General features: G+C 46.5%; 1 protein-coding gene across 2 annotated transcripts in view; it reads left to right on the forward strand.

The window, feature by feature from the left end:
* LOC8033459 overlaps positions 1 to 15,686 on the forward strand; it is a 31,044-nt gene extending 15,358 nt beyond the window's left edge. For both annotated transcript variants that reach the window (XM_040216154.3, XM_040216155.3), the window contains 4 exons: positions 3,794 to 3,905; positions 5,128 to 5,361; positions 8,522 to 8,622; positions 15,384 to 15,686. In XM_040216154.3, the coding sequence (XP_040072088.2) occupies positions 3,794 to 3,905; positions 5,128 to 5,361; positions 8,522 to 8,622; positions 15,384 to 15,475 (539 nt within the window). In that variant the 3' untranslated portion in view covers positions 15,476 to 15,686. The remainder of the gene's footprint in view (positions 1 to 3,793; positions 3,906 to 5,127; positions 5,362 to 8,521; positions 8,623 to 15,383) is intronic.
* The last annotated feature ends 4,641 nt before the right edge of the window (positions 15,687 to 20,327 follow it).

A 20,327-nucleotide genomic window follows, 5' to 3' on the forward strand; every position in this document is an offset into this window, starting at 1 on the left:
TGTCTGGACAGTAGTATTAATTTCTATGTTGAAAAAAAAACAAGAGCAAAGTAAAATTAATTGAACCTCGAATTTCAAAGAATGCGTTGAAAAACTGAGGGTGAGGATGAGACGAGAGTGCGCAGGGACGTCGGAACACCGAAATCTGGTTCGAATGATTAGTGGGTAGACCTAAAGGTAGCCGCTTTCATCTCTATTGCACTCGTCGAACTCGTTCGAATGCGAGAGCCAAATGGCGGGCGCCGGCGGTCCGCATTCAACGAGTGCTGTGGAGACAAATGCAACTATCTTCAGATCTAGGTACCTTTCAGTCATTGCAATCGGAGCTCGGCACTCCGACGTCCCCGTATGCTCTCGTCTCCTCCTCCTTTCTCTTTCTCGTCGCATTGGGAATCGAACAAAAATTAACTCAAAAATACCCTTTGAATTTCACAAAAAATAATCTCTGAAAACACAAAATCCTAATCATAAGCAGCCAAGGGTGTTTAATGACTGGGCAAACATAGCTGCCTTGTATTATAGGCTCTTGCCAGTAGCTTCAATTTCTTCAGCGACTTGGGATATTATTTCTAGGTCTAAATGGCGATTAAATAAACTGGGCAATGAATGGCATTATACACGGTATGGTAGCATAGCTTCATTTGGAGAGCAATAGAAAAAAATGGATGCATCTGCATGTGGTGAATGATGTTGATTGGGGCGAAGCTCTGGTGGTGCTGATGATACTGATTTTATTGTTCATAGGTAGTGCTGATGGTGCTGATTTTTTTTTATTGCTCATAGGTAGTGCTGAGTTCCTGGTTGCGTTTCGACTTCATTTTTACTGCTTTATGGTCGGTGAAATGCAGAGCCAGTGGTTCTTCTAGCGGATCAGCTCGGATCCGCTAGAAGCCATGGTAACATATCTCCACCGCTTAAGGGGGGGACATGGCCTCGGAATTAAAGTTTCAGAAAAAAATTTTTTTTTTTTTCAAAATTTATATGTTTATGTTTATTAACTTCCAAAGAATGGTTTCAGAAATTTTCATTTATAAACATGCAGGATTTACTTCAGAATAAATTATTTCAGACATGCCGGCAGCCCTCAGAGTCAGCAGGGAGCAAGTTTTTTGTGTTTTTTATTTAGCGCTACTTCATACTTGTTTAACCTAGCCAGAACATCTCACCCTCATTGGAAGTGCCATTTACTCTAGATTTAGCCCGTAGAAGGTTTCGAAGTTTAAAAGTATCAATGGCCAGAAGGACCCAATACATCCAAACAGAAAAAAATCTGAAAATTCGGTATGAGCGATCTTATTGGTTGAGACCTGAAACAGGGTTTACGATTGGTCCTTCCCGGTAACATGATATTGTGTCATCTTCACTAATGCCCCTTCACAGTACCTTCCACTTCAGATCATATTCCTGCTTTGCTGCTCTTTCTCACTGTGATTTGCCTCTTAGTTTTTGCCAGTTTATCTGTCAGGGAATGCCTGCTGCAAAAGTCAGCGTGCCTGCAAACAATACAAACTGGTAGCTATTGCCAGGGGAACAGGGAAGTCTCAAAGAGGAAGGTGCTAACAATGCGCCAGGTGAAGTTTGCCTACCTCGGACTCACAGAAAAGAAAGAAACCTAAAGTTGAAACTTCAAATGCACTTTTTCTCACTTTCACTTTTTGGCAGGAAATGTGGTAGGAGGAAATGTATCATTAAACATTTTATAAAGTGTAAAGATTTAATTCAGTGGTGTCCTTGACTGAAATTTCCTGAGGAACAAGTTAAGGTACTCATAATCTGAAAAAAGTAAATTCTTGCTGATAAAAACTGAATATTTTAAAACTCAGAAATTTGTTAAAATCGTTTGCTTTTTTTGGGTGTTCATGTTTTTCTCTAGAATTGCATTTTCTACAATTAATTTTTACCTTAACTTGCACTATGGGTATTCTACTTCACATTAAACCAAACATTTTGTAGATTTAAATACATTTCCTAATAAAGTAACTTTTTTCTGGAGCTTGTTAAGCATAGTACCGTAATATCCCGAGTCATCGCCCATCCTCGAGCCATCGCCCACCCCATTTTTTGGGCCAATATCGATTTCCGAAAAAACACCGAGTCATCGCCCACCCCTTCAAATACCCCAGCGCGGACTCTGCGATCCGCGAACACTCATCCTACCCGAATGACGCGGCCACGGACCTTACAGTTGGAGGACGTCCGTGACAAAGTAAAACGAAGGAGGGAAAGACACTTCTTTTTGTTTACGCATTTCCTCCGTGAGCGACCCCAAAGTGGTCGTGTATCTGTGCGAAAAGAAAGCGATGGAGATAACAAAATAAGAGTTTGTTAATGTAACCGCAGAGTGTTAAGTCAAAGTCTGTCTCCGCCGAAGGTCACCGCGAACCCGCTCCTTCTTCCCGCCCGTCGCGACCGCGGTTGTGCAATATTTTAGGCAAAGCCAACGCGTAAATAAAGCTTTGCTGGAACGCCCTACACAGACGTTTGCAGAGCGTCCCAACCGTGCATTGATAGCCCACCGTGCACGGACGCACGTATGTACGCACCAAACAAGAAAGTTGCGCAAGAGCTTGCAATTGACAAGGCGCCCAACTTGGCCCGACGCCAAAGTATTTGCCATCGCGACCGCCGGCTTTCCCAGCATTGCTCTTGGTCGCTTCTTTGGTCCGCTCGCTGGCTCGTTGCGCCTGGTCGGTTTTTCTATTTTCTTGTAGACTTTTCTTTCTTTTTTTTTTTTTTTACTAACTAGGAGAACATAGTGGTGACATTCTTTCACGGAACAAACGTTCGCGCTATATGCAGATCGGCAGTGTTTCTAGCGCCTATGCAAGCAACGGACTTCGCTATAGTAAAATATTCTTTCGTGCGCATTTTTTTCTATAAAATAATGAAACTAAATCGAGTTTTGAGTTTGATGTATCTCTTGTGCATCAGCGCTAGATACGAAGAGAAAAATGGGCGGTTTTTTCCGCTTTTTTTTCAAGTGTTTGTGCTCACCCATCGAGACATGGCCCACCCCACTTTTTTAATGAATTTCAGGCGGTAGGGGGGTGGGCGATGACTCGGGATATTACGGTATGTTGTAGAATTGGCCTATAAGACTGAAACTTTAGATATCATCAATCCTATTGGGGTTCAATTCACCCTGAAAGTTTAAATCAATCTGAGACAATGGTTCAAAAGTTGACCCTCCCAGGCCATGTCCCCCCTTAAGTTAACGGTCCATGTCAGAAAGAGAATGTGCGGTATGGATAGTCGTTTTATAAACAGTTGAGCACTTGACCGCAGTGCCCTCTCGTCTATAAACGTTGAGCCAATGCATGCAAAGTTTAACGCGATTATATATGCATTTGACCGCAGCGCCCTCTCCTGTATATACGTTGAGCGGCTACATGCAACATTGCATCCATGACATCCCCAGCTCTCGAGTTGCTACCACATCTCAGAGCCCCCTACTCGTCCCGCAGTCGTGGCCGAGTCGTTAAGGCGATGGACTAGAAATCCATTGGGGTCTCCCCGCACAGGTTCGAATCCTGTTGACTGCGCAAACATTTTTTTCTTTTTTTAAGAAGACAGATGGGATGACAATCGATGTGAGCACGGACGCCGGACGGGCAAGGCTAGACCCTAAGAAGCTTCGCCCCTAAAACCAAAACAAGGATGTCATGCTCTACTTTCCATTGTGGTGAATGGTGCAAGCAAACCATCGTCATACAGCATAAATGAACTTTGTAGTGAATTTGATGTGTTGGGGTCTGTATCCGTTTGTAAAGTATAACTTTCTCCGACTCACCAGCTGACGATGTGTACAAGCGTTCCCTCTACGTGGGAAACATGTCTGCGCACGTGACAAAGGACGAGGTGCGAGCACTGTCCGAAGCCATCAGGAGCGTCAGATTTGTCAACAGGTCTGTCGGTCACGAACACTACCTTTTGTATGCTTCGCATAGCGGTACAACCATTCCTGCTGCTGTGGGGCTTAAGGCTGAACTCCATGGGACGAATATGCTGCGAATAACCGACAAATTTTCCCGGCGGCTTTTGCTCTGCGCGTGGAATCAACACAGTGGCTGCTACGTTACGCGCAAAGCGAGCGTGCCGTTGGGCAGCGTTCGCCAGTTATTCATCACATAATTCGTTCCATGGAGTTCAGCCTTTAGTGATCATATTTGCGTGCGATGTTCGCTAACTTGGTTGTGGTATTGGCAAGGTGGGTGACAGCATCTAATCTTTCCTTGTCAGTTGTGCCGGGTTTCGGGGTAAGTATAGATTGCAATTTTGACTTTGGTCACCTCATGTCGGCTGTTTATACTTGCTTCTTCTTTTAGTTGTTCTTTGTTGTATAGTCTCACTTTAATGCCACTGCATGTGTAGCAACTGTATAATCAGTAGATAGCTGAGTGGTTTTCTTTTTAGGTATTTTATAGAAAACTGCAGCATGTCATTTTAAACTTCGTGATATTGCCTATTCCTTTTTGTGATGTTTAGAGCCTGCTGAAAACTAGTTCCCTAGTAACATTGTCAGGGCTGCACCCGTGCTTGTATTGGCGACTACTATTGCACGTTCCAATAATGCTACAGTAGTTGATGGCTGCAGAACTAATGTCACTTGCATTCCAAGCCTCCCGAGCTGTTTGGATTGAAATACAGCCTCTTGCTAAAGATTGTGCTAGAGCAGTATATAGGAGGATTTTATAGTCCAAGCCTAATTTCAAAATCCAGAATAGCACCAGCCTGCAATTCAGATTTTATGAATATCTGACTTGCTGCATATTTTGCAGACTGATGGAAGTCACTGTATATACCGATGTATAAACATACACGAGATGTCTAGAGGTAGCTGATATTATAGATTTTGCAAAGCAATTTATTTTTTGACAAGTCTTGATGCTGAGGTGGTTTTACTTTGAGAAACCTGGAAGCAAACTTAACTGCATTTTAGATACCTCGAAGTTTGTTCCGAGACTGCACGCTTTCTTGCCATTTTGGGGCACGCATTATGTCAGAGTCTAAGCTTTCCAAAGTTGAGCTGCCTGCCACCCCGCAACAAATTCACCTAAAGCATTAATTCTCGATCATCCGATGTGCCTTGAAGCGTGCCTGAAGGGTGGTGACCGTGCCCCTTTCCAGAAGGAGCGCCTTCCTGGACTTTGAGAGCCCCGAGGTGGCGAGCGCCCAGATGGAAGTTCTGCGTGCCATGGAGCTGAAGGGGCAGCCCCTTCAGGTGGAGCCCAGCCGGCCGAGGGGCGCCACCACGGCCAAGTCTGACCGTATGCTCTACGTGCGGGGCATCCCCGACGAGCAGGGCATGGACAAGCTGGGACCCCTCTTCCCGTCCGCCTTGCTCATCGACCGCAGGGAGGGGTCAGTTGGCCGCGCTCTGCCTAGCCGCCGATCTCGGCCTTGTCTTGAGAGGGAAGTTAGGTGCTGTCGGAGCGAGGCATTGAACTAGCGCTGGTGTCAGCGGCGTAGCCAGGAAAACTTCTCAAGGGGTATTTTTCTTTGCTCAAGCCGATAGAAAGACAAAAAAAAAAAGAGCAAGAGAGAGAGATATTGCACAAACACAATTTTAGTTACTTTTTTCCCGTTTCTTAGAAGACAAAAATTCAACCTTTTTTGCCACATCTCGTTCATCCAATCTTTAAAGAGAAAAACTTGTTTAACAACGAAAATGCACAATCATAAAAAATAATAACGGGCTTTGAACAAAAAAAGTCCAGACAGGCTCACAAAATATTCCGGTGCATGCACTTCTCTGTGAAACACTCGGGTATCCAATGGCTGAAAACCGCAGAGGAGTGTCAGAGAACAGCGGAGTTTAAAATAAGATTAAACATAAAAACTGCAATGGGTACTGGGGCGTTGTGCAAGTGAAGCATCACGTTCATTGTCCTGCCCAAATTACATTTTTCAGAAATTATCATCCCATGGTCATGATTTGGGTTCTTTCAGTTCTTCGTTGTCGTTTTATAAGAAAGTGGCAGAGAAAAGTACCAGTTTCTATCACCTTGTGTGGTCTAAACATTTAGCTGAAGGCAGCATCGGTAGTTAAAAAGTGAGAAAACCCTTTTGAGGCTGACCCTGATGTTGCGGTAAATGTTCAGAAGCGCAACCTCTATACTCCGTTCACCCTTAAGCTGAGACTAGAAGCTCCGCCTTCAGCGCGGGCTTTCTGCCCTTGCTGACACAAGTGTGAATGTGAAGTATGTGCAACCAAAGCTTTGCAGAAGCCTGTGAGCTCACGCTGAAGGCGGAGCTTCTAGTCTCAGCTTAGAATGGAGTAGCAAGTGCTCCTGGAACATTAAATCTCTCGGGTATGACTTCAGTCCTCGGAGTCTTAAACGAACATCCCGCTTCAGTAGTGCTAAGGGGCATGGTGTCCATGATTTGCAGCTGGCAGTTTACATTAGGATACAAGGCCTCCAGGCAAAGGCAAATATCCTGCACCGCTGAGACACACTAAACGGTGCAGTCCCTCCACATCTGTGTCCAAACCAGACCTTCCCCGGGCAGTTTGTTTAATGAAACGAATGCTCTGCACAGGCTGGAGATTTCCTCGGAAGTCGAGGCTTGCGAATAGAAAGCGACGTCATTGGCCACAACATTGCTCTCGGCTAGGGCAGATGAGGCTGCGCGACGTGAATGTGCAGACTCTGTTGGAGACATTGATGACACGCTTGAAGTTGTAGATTAATAATAATTCTTGAAAAAAGCATCAAGCAACAGCTTGGCTATTAAAACCAATTTTTGAGTCTATACAGTGCGATCCAGTTATACCGATACCACATATAATGATGTATTGCTTGTAACAATCAGTTTCTAGAGCTTGTGGTCTAGAAACGATCAGATTCTAGTCCAGATACAACGATAATTGTTTAAAACTATTGAAATTTGGGGTTTTCTCATTATTGTTATAAGTGCATTGCACTGTATAAGTAAAGGAAATTTCACGACTCTCGTGCTGAACTCATGATTATAAACATTTACCCACTGCAGGGCTTAAGGAAGTCAACTAAGTATGCTTGGAAACCAAATGACTATGAGCATTTCAAAGTTGGCTTCAACGGTGCTTATGCCACTTTTCTCTCTCTCTATTCTTTATTTTTTGTACATTTTGATTGGTGTGTTATTGAAACTAAAGGAGTACAGGCAAGTAAACCCTTAAAAATAGAAGACTGGGTAAAAAGAAGAAACACTAAGCTGTTTGTTATTTCGTCATTCTGCTTTCTCCCCCTTGTAGGGTTTGCAAAGTCAGAGTATTGCAATTTTGGAATTTTGTTTCACTGCCCTGAAATTGTCGAGTCTTTGAGACTGAGGGTGGGGGACTTTAGTCAAGCCGCCTGCATTCTCCGAGGAGAGGCCAGTGTCCTTTGAGGTCAGGATTTCACGGCTTTTGTGTCGTCTGGAGCCGAGTCATTCGCACCTGCGAGCCTGAAGAAATGCTTTGGTTGTTAACAGGCCAAGTTTGGCGAGAGCTCTTCAGAGAGCCGTAGCCAGACTTGTTTCTCACGAAGTCCATGGACAGCATCTTCATCTTCGTTTTGCTTTGGAATGTTGTTGGCCCGGCCCCTCGCCGTAGTGGGTTGTTGAACAGAAAGATAAACACATGGGATTTTTAATGCCTTAACAAAACAAGGCAAAAAACAAAACAAGAAGACATTGAAAAGGGGAAAGAGGAAGACCATGAAATTTTTTGGGGAATATTTAAACCCTCAAACCCCCCCCCCCCCCCCCCCCCCCCCCCCCCCCGGCTGCGCCACTGGCTGGGGCTTCAAACTCAATCGATAGCCGAGAAACTCCTCCCGTTCTCGGCATTGAGCGGTGAAGCAGGGCAAGAGCCTACGGACCTTGTAAACAATAATGTGCATGCTACACAGTGTTTGGCTCGTAGTTAAGCATCATTGGGCGTTTCAGATCTGCTATAATAGTACTTAAACAAGACACATTACATAGAGGCAGCAATGGTCAAGCAAATCTGGGATATCAGGAAATGCGCGAGGGTACTCAGGGAACCTCCATGTTCCTAGAAATTCGGTTTGAGAACCAGTAACCGCAGTATTGTCGGCAGATTTGATCGATCGCGGCACATAGTTCTGACTCTGTCGGTTGCGCTGGCACCTCTTGGGCAGCCGTCTCTAGACTTTTGACGATTCTTTGTCGAGGCATTGGTTTACTTTTCGAGCTGCTTCCAGTGGCCCGTACTGTAGGTAATACGAATCTTGACTGTCAGCATTGTCCTACGACGTCTGTGTTTTCAGACTACGCCGTAAAAGAAAGAAGCAAGAGATGCATCAGTTTGGAGAGGTTTTGTTTGCACCAAAGATTGCGTAGGGGAAGCGCCTTCACACTTAAAATATTAAAGGGATAAGCGCAGGTTGCAGGTTTTATGTGGATACGGATGCGTGTGAAGTCGCATCTGTATCGTCAATCAATAAATCCACCTGCGACTTGGTGAATTTTAAGGATGGGCATTGCTTCAGTTATGTTGATTGCTTGCGTTTCTCTTGCCTCCTGTTGCCTGCAGCAAAGTTTTGCTGAGATTCAAGGATCACGAGTCTGCCATTGCTGCCATAAACGAAGCCATTGCTCAAGGTGCAGATGACTGCAAGTTCAGCTTTGCTGCTGGTAAGTGCCTCTAATCCTGTCTGATTTTCATTGCTTTGTTGTACGCTTCTATAGACAGACTCACAAGCTTGACGTCACGGAGCTGCGGCGGCGCTGCGATCGCGCCGGAGCCGGGGGGTGTGGGCAAAAGCGCGCACGTTTCGCATGGCCGTCATAGCATTTCAGCATGCCGCGAAGCTGTGTTGCCGTTAATTGCTCCAAAATGTACAAGAAAAGCAGCAAAGTGAGTTTCCAGAAGTTCCCGGCAGACTCTGAAAGGCATAGAAGGTAGATAATATCCGTGGATCGAAAAGTATGGTCGCCTCGCGCGAACGACCGTTTGTGCGGCAAACACTTTCTTGAAGGCAAGTGCAACTTCCAGTTCAATCTCCGTCCCGAGGCTTGCTTATGTGCAGGGAAACCGTTGTCTGATCGAGACCACACGGATTTTGTTCCCATGGTGTTCGCGCACAAAGCACCGGCCAAGCGCTCGTCAGAGGCTCGTTACGCCCGTGCTACCCAGCAGGAGGGGAACGGCGACAGAACAGCAGTGTTGTCGGCGTTACCGAAAAAAAGTAACGAAATACGTTACTCGTCATTTGCAAATAAAAGGTCTGCGTTACTGAGCTACGTTACCTAAAAATAAAAGGAACGCGTTACCGCTACCAATAAAAAGTAACGCACGTTACTTCTGATCCTGCGTTACTTTTTTAAATTATGATTTAACACATTTTACGGTCTTGACGATAGAAGTAATATATCAAGAAACATTATGTTCATGCAGGAACTGAACATAATTACTTTATCTCTTTTTACGGTTTCACCTAAATACTTACGAGAAAAAACGCACAGAAAATCATGGCTTGACGCTTAAAACACGTAAAAAATTGAAGTGTAATTTCTTTAAGACTTGGGAAGTAGTAACAAGTAACGTAACTCCGTCTCTTGAAATAGTAACACAAGTACGTTACCCGTTACTGTGTCGAAAACGCAACGAGTGGGCTACTACGTTACTGAAAAAAGTAACTCGTTACCAACAACGCCGTAACTTGTAACCTGTTACCGCCAAGACTGCAAAACGGACAAAGCGTTACTGCTTGTCATGCTTTGTGGTCATGAGGGCAGGGAAAATATCATACCTTGACTTGAAGACGCTGTGTGTATTTAATCAATTAAAGAATACACACGTTTCCGCGGACCCACAGGCTGCTGATCCCGCCGGCAGTGCGGAAACCAACTCAAAGTAATCGTAGACCTCGAGAGACGTGTACGCCTGCACTGTGTCGGCCGTGAGCTGGCTTGGCGAAAAAACTAAATAACCGACGACGTGAGCCATCAACGTCGGTGGCAGAAACTTTTTTGTCGGAAGTCCAGCAGGTTTTGTTTATACGGCGTACGGATCCTCGTTGTCAACGCCGTCCACGCACAGTTTGTTTCGATACCGTTGCCGTTCAGGCTCGGGCAACGAGCTCAAATAATCGGGCATAGCATACGACATACGTTGTGAGGAAATACGACGCACAAATAAAGATACAAGCGTCCCTACAACGTCAACAACGAGCGCACGCCATAGAGCGCAATGGCAAAAACACTGAGAGCCGGGCTGCTTTTGCCCACATAGCTACCACGCATGCGCGGCCTTCCGGCCGTGTTGGTAAACAGAGCTGCTCCGCGTGTCGGTCTATACCTAGAGTTTACTACCTTCAACATATGTGTGTTTTGCTGCGAAATAAATTAGCCCCTCGGGGATAGATAGCTCGAAAATCTGATAGCTTACTGTGTCAAGACTGGTATCATGCTTCGTGTGCATATCTTTTTCTTTTTTTTCTTTTTTTAGATGTCTAAAGTAGGAACGTTGGATGTGGTGTCTTGAAAGGGTTTGTAAGCTACTTGTGTAAAGTCAAACTGATTTTCAGATGCGGAAGTTTTGGACGTACCTAGTTATTTGGACAACCTTGTGGGGCAGTCACTTGCCCCACAAAGCTAACTTATAAGGGTGACTGAAATTTCGGATGCTGTTCAACTTGTTGCTCGATTTTTCCGACTTTGCCCGCGTTGCTTGCTCCCACTGTTCTGTGTTTGTGGACTGTGTCGCTGCCATTTGGTTTTGGCTTGTAGCCTCGATACCACAACCACATGCAATAGAGAAGCTGGATTGCAGCTGTCACCGGTTTCCAGGTCCAGTTTTGTTGCTGTTTGGTAGCTGTCTTGGCCACCGTCTGCTCACTTGCTCGCCAAGACTAGACTGCATTACAGTGTAGACCAGATATAACGTATGTCGCGGGAGTTGCGAAAATCCACACTACAAGCGGTACCGCGCTATAACCAAAACATCAATTTTTCAGGCCAAAATACATGCCATGAGACAACTTACCTTTGTAAAAGAATTTATTTTATGTTAGATGAAAAATAAAGCTTAGTTTAAGGAAAGTCTTTATTTCACCAGACTAGTACAGTTCTGTCTCAAGTGTCACACATTTTGAAAGAAATGAGCGGCTTTTGCCTGGCGCAGCCTTTTAACGGCGTCGCGGGTTGCGGACGGACGTTGCAAGCGTTCAGGATTACTAACCCTAATCACTTTTCCCCGGAAATGAAAACGCGTGAAAATTCGCATCCTTCATACGGTACGCGCCAGTAATACCTTGAACTTGAGCACATGCATGAAATGCGCCAAATAAGAAATCCGGGCGATGTTCGAGGACACAAATGCTTAGAAATCACCACTGTAGTCGAAGTAAACAAACAGTAAACAAACACGATGACCCGGGCGTTTCTGCCGTCTTGAGAGCGCCGCCACGACATCCCCGCACGAGTAGGTGGATCTTCCCTTCTAGTACGTGCTGGGTGATCATAGCGACACACAACGAAAATTCACAGTCGAGGATGGCGTTTTTACGCGGAACGATGAGATGAACGGCCGTCTACTACGACGATCACAACCGACGCCATGTTTGCGGATGGAAGCAGCCGGCCCACGACCAGCATGCAACGCGCGCGAACACTTCTCCTCGACCTGCGATTGGTCTGTCGTTGCGGTTGTTTGTTGCCGATTCACACGACGGACTGTTCTAACGCAGCGAAGGGACGCACGCATGTGAACGACACGTGCGTGCGTCCCTCTGTTGCTATGGCAACTGAAGCCTCTCTCTTCGCTTGTCCCCGCTTCTTCGAGCAACCTCCTTGCCCCGCGAGTGCCGCTTGCAGCTCGCGCCGTCAGCGCTGTTATCTAGTGTCGCACAGGGAAGCGTGCTCGCTGCTCTGGTCGTCGGCGCGGTCGGCGGGCTGTGCCAGAAACTGCACTATAACCGGTATTTCCCTTCGCGCGCCTGCATTTTAAGCGGTATGCAGGGGTGGAAGCGCTGCGCCAATTGCGCCACCCTGCGCCAATTCACTTCCCTGCGCCAGCCTGCTCCTAAACGCAAATTTCAACTTTTTTTTTTTTTAGTGTTTTCTTTAAATTTAGCGGAAAACGGTTGGCCACGGGCCACCATGTGGTCTGTACTTTTGCTTAGGTGTCACTGCGGGTGACTCGTACCAACTCGACTGGGGCTCCGAACCATGTGTAACCTCAGGGCGAGGCGTCGATTTTAGTTCATCGAGAGTGCGATGTCGTTTTTTACTACAAAGAGCTTGATATACGAACACATCGGTTTGGTTTCGAGCATAGTTGGTTGGCGCCAGATCAGTGGTTGGCGCGGTTGGAGCGCGCATGCAGTTGCCCGTGGTCCCGATTTGCCGTGATCGTCGGAGTTGGTGCCTCGGCACCGGTGGGGTATACCTTGGCCATTAACATGAGCAGAAGTATGTGGTCTTTACTAGCTTTACCTGTTATTTGGTAGCCTACCATATTTGGACGCTTAGCCGTGAAGAATCGCGAGCACAGGCACATCCGTTCTCGAGCTCAATTTGTCTTGTCAAAACGAAACCAAAACCATCATTGTGTAAGCGAATGTGCACGCTGTCGTGTGTTGTCTCCCGCCGTCAGAGACAACACACGCCGCCGTGTGTTGTCTCTGCCTGCTGCCGGAATGGTTCTCAAAGCCTTTCCTTTGCATAAATTGCCAATATTCCATATTTCAATGCAATAGAAATAGAAAGATGTGTATGTATGTTGCGTGAAAATTATTCTGGGATGTGCATGCATATATTTTTGCTACATTTTCACATTTAGAAACAACAAATCACTTTTAGACACCTGTTTGACCTCCGTGACCTGCTCCAAAACCTACTTCCACGGCTACAAAACTTATATTTGCTGCTCCCGAGCTGCTCTAAAGCGAGCCTTTTACTGCTCCAAAACTGCTCCAAAGTGGGACTTTTGCTGCTCCCAGCCCTGATACAAAAGGCTCTAGCCCGCTTCCACCCCTGGGTATGTAATTACATGGCGTTCTATGGAAGGCGAACCGGTGGTTTAAGAAAACCGCGTTATACCCGGTCCTGCACTATAAGCGGTTACGTTGTAAGTGGTCTATACTGTATAGGGACTATTCACTGGCGGCCATAGCTATGTACACGACTGATGAGCGCGTGTTGATAGCGAGCTTGCACAGTCCTTTTGCAACGTGCATTCCGCACCTTTGAGATTGCCGGTCTTGGCAGCCTATTAATGTGAGCTCGCTCTGAGCATGCGTTCTAAACATCACCCTCAGATATGGTGTCTAGTGAATACTTTCTATAGTCATTGCCTGTCTGCCATCGGGCAAGCCCCACCACCATTCCCATGCTCCTTGGGTTTGTGCATGCTTTCTTCCAATGGTCTCATAGTGATGCAATCTCGGTCGGGGAACACAGCCTTCAGGTAGCACCAAGTGGTACCAACGGCGGTTTCGAACAAAGTGTCACGTGCAGCACAATGCCGGTGGAGAGGGAAGCCGCGATTGTCAAAGGTGCACGGGCAAGGCGGTACACGTAAAGTGCCGACTGAGGAACCGGTCGGTTCCCACGTCTACGAAGGGGTTGCGACAAGACAAGTTGTCCGGGAGTGCTGAGATGTCCGTTTGCGTCCCTCTCCTCTTTCCTTAATCATTCTCAATTGGCACAGGTGCTGACACTTGGCCATATGACATAGCCATTGGCCCATTGACCTTTTTTTATACTGAAAAAAAAAAAAAAAAAAAAATGACCTATTTTTTTTTGTTACTCTTCACGACTAAGGTTCGCACTTTGCCTTTCATTGTTCGTTGCCTTTTGACATATTTTTGTTATTTGTCGCTCATTGTACATCGCCCTACATGAGTCCTTTATTTTTTGTTGATGGTAGTGCAATCACAGAAAGGATTAGAACAGCAGTGAGGTCCCTTGATTCCGCCTCCAGCACAAGCTTCATACCGCCGTGGGGTGCCGGTCGTTGAAACTGACGCTGCGTGTCAATTTCACCGACCGCCGACACGTTGGCGCGCACTCGGCTGGTTCTGCTCGTCTCTTCGCCGACGAACATGCCGCCGCCTCCAGCATGCACATCGTCGGCGGTGCCTCTGCTCGTCTGGACACAGACGAAATGGCGCCGCCTCAGGCATCCGCACGACAAAGGGAGCGGATGAGTGGCTTGCATGCTTTTGCATTCACAACTCATAAGAAGTGCTTAGGTGTACCTCAAGCTTTTTTTGTTGTGTTTGGATGAAGAATGGCCGAAATGAGCACCGAAATCCTAAACTGCCCGGATCAGTGTGTCTATACAGAGAATTGTAGTTGGCACTCCAGCATGATTTTGACACTTGATCAAACTATGTGCGACTGTGAATTGTGCGAAAAAAAATCGGCGGGGAGTAAGGCTGATTCTAGCAGCCATTCCGGAGTGGCTCTTACAGCAAGTGCCGCCACCCTTGGGAGTCGGGCGTGCCGTGCGCCGGTATACATTTAAGTTGCAAATAGCTATCAGTAATACTTGCTGGTATAAATAAGAAAAAAAAAAAACTAAGTCTACAGAATGGCACAATGCTACAGGTACAGCCGGCTGAACTCGTAACAAGCCAAGGGGTTCTTGATGAGATTGTTTTGTTTTTGTCAGCGGTGGAATGCTTTGGTTCGATTATAAGTCGACCCCCTCCCCCCTACTTCAGGTTTTCATAAAATGAAAAATAGGTCAACCTACATTCGTGCATATAAGGTATGCAGAAGCATAGACTCCGGGGCGTAGGTAATCAAATAACAATGAAAAAAAAAAGAGCAGGTTGCTATGTTTGTCAAGATTTATTTACTTGAAAGGGGATACACTTCGCTTCTCGACTCGTCCAGCTGCGGCGGTGCATCTAGTTGTCTTGGCAAGTGACATGGTGGCATAGCTTCTTTTGTCGCTAGATGCATTGCCTTCAGAATCTGGCCAATGAAAAATGGAAGACGCACCATATTTTCTCCTAAATGTACCTACTCCGTGCACAGAAAACATAATTTACAATTTTAATCAAGCTAGGACTATCTCGGTTTTCGTTGCGAATTTACCAACGCTTGCATAAATAGTTGTCACGATTGTGTCATGCAACGTGCACGCGCTTTAAAAGGCGCTTCAATCCAATCCAAGTCCTCCCGTTTCATTGCCATTTTTGCTTTGTGTTTCCTTGACTTTTGATGATCTTGAAATCCTTGAAAAGTCCTTGAATTTTACATTAAAAATTGTGTACAAACCTAGAAAACCTTTAGTCAAGTTTTACGCAGGCGGCTACAAGTGGTCACAGCACACCCGGTCAAGCAGAAACTCGAGCGTTTGAATCAAGCTTTAAGTTGAACAGCCAGACGTCGAAGGAATTGACATTCTGAGACTTGTTCCTCTCTCTTCCCACGTGCAGCCCGGCCCCGGTGGAACCGAAGGAACACCCCCCGCCCAATGTACCGCAGGCCCGGGGCCAAGTTCATCAAGCAAGAGACTAGGCAGGACTGAAGAGGGGACCCCCGGTTGAGCTGACTTCTTTCATCCACGACATGCAAGGTGCAATAGCTGGAAATTGACGAGAGCATCAGGGTGATGTTAATCGCTGGTCAAAGTCTATAGATTGTTAAGTAACAATTAAAAATCTGTTGTTTTTTCTTAAGTTATTTTATATGTTTATTTTGTTTTTATAAGGATAAAAATAAAGAGTGCCTTAGCAAAAGCTGCGTGGTTCATTTCAGTGGTTCCAGGTATCTGTTGCGGTCTGCTCTGTCACGCCGAATCGGAGTAGACGCATACTGCTACAGTCTGCTCCATGGTCCTGTTGTGTTGAAGGTCGGACGTGGAGTATCATATTCATTGTGAGGACCTTTGTGAATATGGCCAGCGGTTGTAGTTTTGAACCCTGCCCCAAGGAGAACTACGTATACCACGAGTCCACTTTGTTGCTCATATTGGTTAAGTTTGGGGGCGAACCTACTTGCCGGGGAAATGGACCTTACTTTCCTTCAGCATAATCTCCTCAGAGCTCTATGCATCTTGCAAACACCGACATAAATTGCATAGGGCTTGTGTGAACACATTGAATGAAAGTTGTGCAAGTTCCGGGGCTTTGTGGGTCCTGAAGGTTTTGGCAGGGCATTTTTTTCAGAGCTATCTTCAGCTTGGGGAAGAGCAGGATGTCTCCTGGGGCCAGATCTGGGGAGGATCAAGTAAGGAGAATGCTGAAGCTGAACTGCCCCCTTTTTTTTTTAGTCTAGAAGATAATTTTACAACTGACAACAAATGTTTAAGGGGCAGTATTGTGAAGATTCTAGGAGCCTTGCAAGGCTGCACACAGACCAGAAAACATGTTTGAAGAGGATCTGATTTTGCACATGCTCATGGACAGCTGTTAAAGGCATAAAACTATCTGGCTTACATTGCGATTTGTGTTAAGAACAGTATTGCTAAGTGGAGAATTACATTGAGACCTTGTATGTGTGTGCACGGGGTCGTATGAGGGATGCCGGAGACTCATTTTCCTATCTGGAGAGAAAGTTGTCTGCTTCTTGAGCAGGAGTTGCAGGGATGTCGGAACAACACCGAGCTCAGATGGACTTTTATTGGAAGAATAGTGGGTAGACCTCAATTTCTGGTGCCTCGAGGTCTACCCACTATTTTTTTTAGTCTGCCAATAAGAGCTTGGCGTTCTGACGTCATCGCAGCCCCTGTGCAAGAAGCAGACAAACTTGCAGTCCGGATTGTTCCGAAGTGGCGCTAAGAAGTAAGGCATTCATATTGTTACATTCCAATTCTTATTCACAATGATGGGTGGTGACAGGAAATGCCTAATTGCATGCTTTCATGGCTACTGCCCTTAACAACCGTCAACGTTAGATCTGTCGGTTTACAAGCTCCACAGAAGAGCATGGTTTGAAAACACCTTTTCTGTTGCCTGCTTGCATGCAGGTACGGTTGGATAGCGATCCTATTGCCACCAGTAGCACCTGGTCACCATAAAATGTGATGGTCATAAAATGTGGCTTTTATGGTCACCATAAAAGCCACATTATAACCCCTTTCCACTGCAGGCAAAGTGCATCCAACGTTCCACCAGTTCTGTTTGTATGGGCTGGGCTGATAGCGTAGTGAGTGTTGCCGAGCAGATGTGCTGCGGAAAGGTGCCCGGCGTTCTAGGAAGTTTGACAACCGACTGATCTACAAGGGACGTCCCTCCGAAAAGTTCTCATCCCTCCCAAAGCGCAAGCAGAGACTCTAAACTTTTTACAATTAGTGACACCAAAAATTCTGCATGCACACGATTCGGGTTTCTTGTGGCGGCCACCAACAGGTGGCAATCCGCACAGTGGGGCTAAAAAGAATGTAACACGTTCGATGATTGAATATTTGTCTCGGAGTGGTCCAGCTCTGGCAGGCATTCACAAAGACATGGTGGCAACGTAGACAGGTGATGTACGATCCTACAGCACAGCGAAGAAGTGGGCCGCAAAGTTCAGTCGACAATGGGAAAGCCTTGGAAGATGACCCCCGCCTTGGCAAATCTGCGGAAATGACTGCTCAAGAAAGCCTAGACTGTGCACTACGAGGTAATGGCGGAGCGATGAATAAAAATGCGCACCATTGCAGAGGTCGCAGGAGTCTTCAAAACCACAGTATCCAACATCTTGATATGCACAAAATCTTTACTTTGCCAGATGGGTTCCAAGACTGCTCTCATCTGACCAAAAACGCACCCACCACATCACGTCCAGGGATATTTAGCTGCTCGGGTCAGATCCCACAAGCTTCCGTGTCCAATTTGTGACTGGATGAAACCCGACAGCAAAACCCGGTCTAAACAGTGGAAATGCCGCTGCTCTGCACTGCCGAAGAAGGCTCAGACTGTTTCATCAGCAGGCAAGGTGATGGCCTCGGTTTTACGGGATTCGGAAGGCATGCTGCTCGGCGATTACCTTCAGAAAGGGCAAAGCATCACTGGGAACTACCATGCAACCCGATTCATCACCTGTGGGATGCCATCAAGGCCAAACGATGTGGTATGCTCCAGAAGGGGAGGCTGTTCCACTGGGAAAATGCACCCCCACACCACACTGCTGTAGCAATGGCTGCCATGCACTCCTGTGGCTTTCCTTTTGTCGACCATTCATCATACTTGCCAGATCTCACCTCACCAGACTTCCATCTCTTCCCCCAACTAAAAAAAAAAAAACTTACTGATGTTTGCTTTTTCGATGATGACGTCATTGATGCTGTGACCTGCTTTTTAAAAAACCAAACTTCCTTTTTTTTTTTTTTTTTTCAAAGGGGATCCAGGTATTGGGAGCGTTGTTGGGTACTGTGTGTGTACCTCAAAGGGGACTATGTCAAAAATGTAATGTGTAATTCACCTGTTGCCTCCTGGGTCAGGCCGACAACTTTTGGGACGCCCCCCTTAGTAACATTGGTCGAGGGTGAGGGAGATGGATGAATTGATAAGTGAAGATCAAGAGAATGGTAAGTTTAGGTGCTCTGCAGTTGGCAACTCCAAACATGCTTTCTGAACTTCGTTTCTTTGTACATCAATCTTGCTGCCAAGATTTACCGATCTTTGTTGCACATGTGATATAGGAATGTGTTCGCTTCCTGCCTCCCTAACTTCCACTGGATTGAGTGGCCTCATATGGAGTTAGGTTATGTACCGTAGAAATTGTGATCATCCCCATGGCAGTGGCATTTCTTGGTAGCCTTGCAAAAGCATGCGAAATACATGAAAACCTTGTAGAAGAGACAAGACATCAACGGTGACAGAAAATTAACCAATTTAATCTAGGATGAACTAAATGTATCGAGCTCTAAAACTCGTTCGTGGGGACATGGGTAGGAGCTAGATGAACCTGCATCTAGCACAAAAAGTTTGTTCGTAAGCTGTCAGTAAGACCAGAAAGGGATTTTTTTTTTCTCACTCTTTGGTGCAAGCATGGCAAGGTAAGCCGTAATGGGTGCTTTGTTATCATGATACCTGTTAATATCGCTGCCTCAATCTCCTGTTCAGTGCGATGCCGTTCTTTGTAGTACCCTATGCCGACAGCACGCGCTCGCAGGGACAATACAAAAATCGCAGAACACAATGTCGCCGCAGCACAGCGCCTAAATGTCTGTCTGTCTTAGGGTGAAGACATACATTGTTGTGCTGAATGTGCCAGCGCGTGACGCTCTCACGCACTCGGTGCGTGACTTGGGCGGTAAAATGGCGTCTATGTATTAGCCAAAGCTACGCGCTCGAGCTGAGTGGCACCGGATTGCGCGCACTTCAAAATGCCTTAAAAAAACGATTGGGCGGAAAAATGGCTGAGATGTCACCACTCAAGCAAAAGCGCGCGTGTGTATGAAGGCACTCTATTGCAGGGTAAAGCCCCTGGGTGTGTTAGCCTTTGTCTCGCAAGTAGCGTCAAATGCGCCAGTACACGAGAATCGTGTCTCGAGCAGCCCTTGAAAGAAAATGGTGGCGCAGCACTGAAATATGAGCGGCCCTTGGAAACAATTAAATATCGACGCCGTCGACGGGGCACCCGCTCGTGGCACGTGTGGTGCGCCTGCCACATCAATGGTTGACACGGCGGTACATGTTGCCTTTATTAAGGGGATTAGTGCAGGGGGGACACGCGCTACACATGAGCGTTCGGAACAAAATGGCCAGGTATCACCCTTAGCAAAGCGCACGTAGGCAGCCTAGTAAGGTTAGAGTTGCAGGTCTGCCATTTTACTGCAAATTGGCAAGTATGCAAAGGTTGTGTATTGCGCAGATCATGCCATCTCCATTGGCATCTGGTGGCCATGGGCCGCTGTAAAACCACTTCATGTGTTCGCCTCGTTTAGAAGAAGCGTCGAATACATTCAAATACGTCAGCGCATGAGGCGCGACCCGTGCTGTCCTGGAATCAAATGTGTGCGCGGCACTTGCTCGTGCCACGTGTGTCGGGCGTTCGCAGAGCAAAGGTTATCGGTGCTCGGTATGAGAAACGCGATGCGTGAACTTTATCAAGGGGCTTTAGGCAAGATTGCTTTAGGTCGCGTAGGTTCGTAGATGGCGCCTACCTGCGCCAAACTTGTTGAATTAGTACATGGATGTGCACCAACTGGTGCCCCATGCGCGTAAATACGTGCAGCCTGCGCGTGATCATAGCTTTGGCAAGCTAGAAATGGCACGGGCCTTCCCACAGTTCCCACAAGCAAAGTCATGGCGGCGGCCAGTCGCCTTGCTCGCAATCGTGGTGCTCGCGCTCGCAGGTGTTTGCGTTTTTCTTGCAAGTACCGTCAGATGTCCGTGGTGCAGTATGGTGCAGTATTGATTAGTGATGGTGACAGTTCCGCCACGTTGGTT

This window comes from Ixodes scapularis, unplaced genomic scaffold, assembly GCF_016920785.2.
Source record: "Ixodes scapularis isolate PalLabHiFi unplaced genomic scaffold, ASM1692078v2 PGA_scaffold3__209_contigs__length_174095766, whole genome shotgun sequence".
Taxonomy (NCBI): domain Eukaryota; kingdom Metazoa; phylum Arthropoda; class Arachnida; order Ixodida; family Ixodidae; genus Ixodes; species Ixodes scapularis.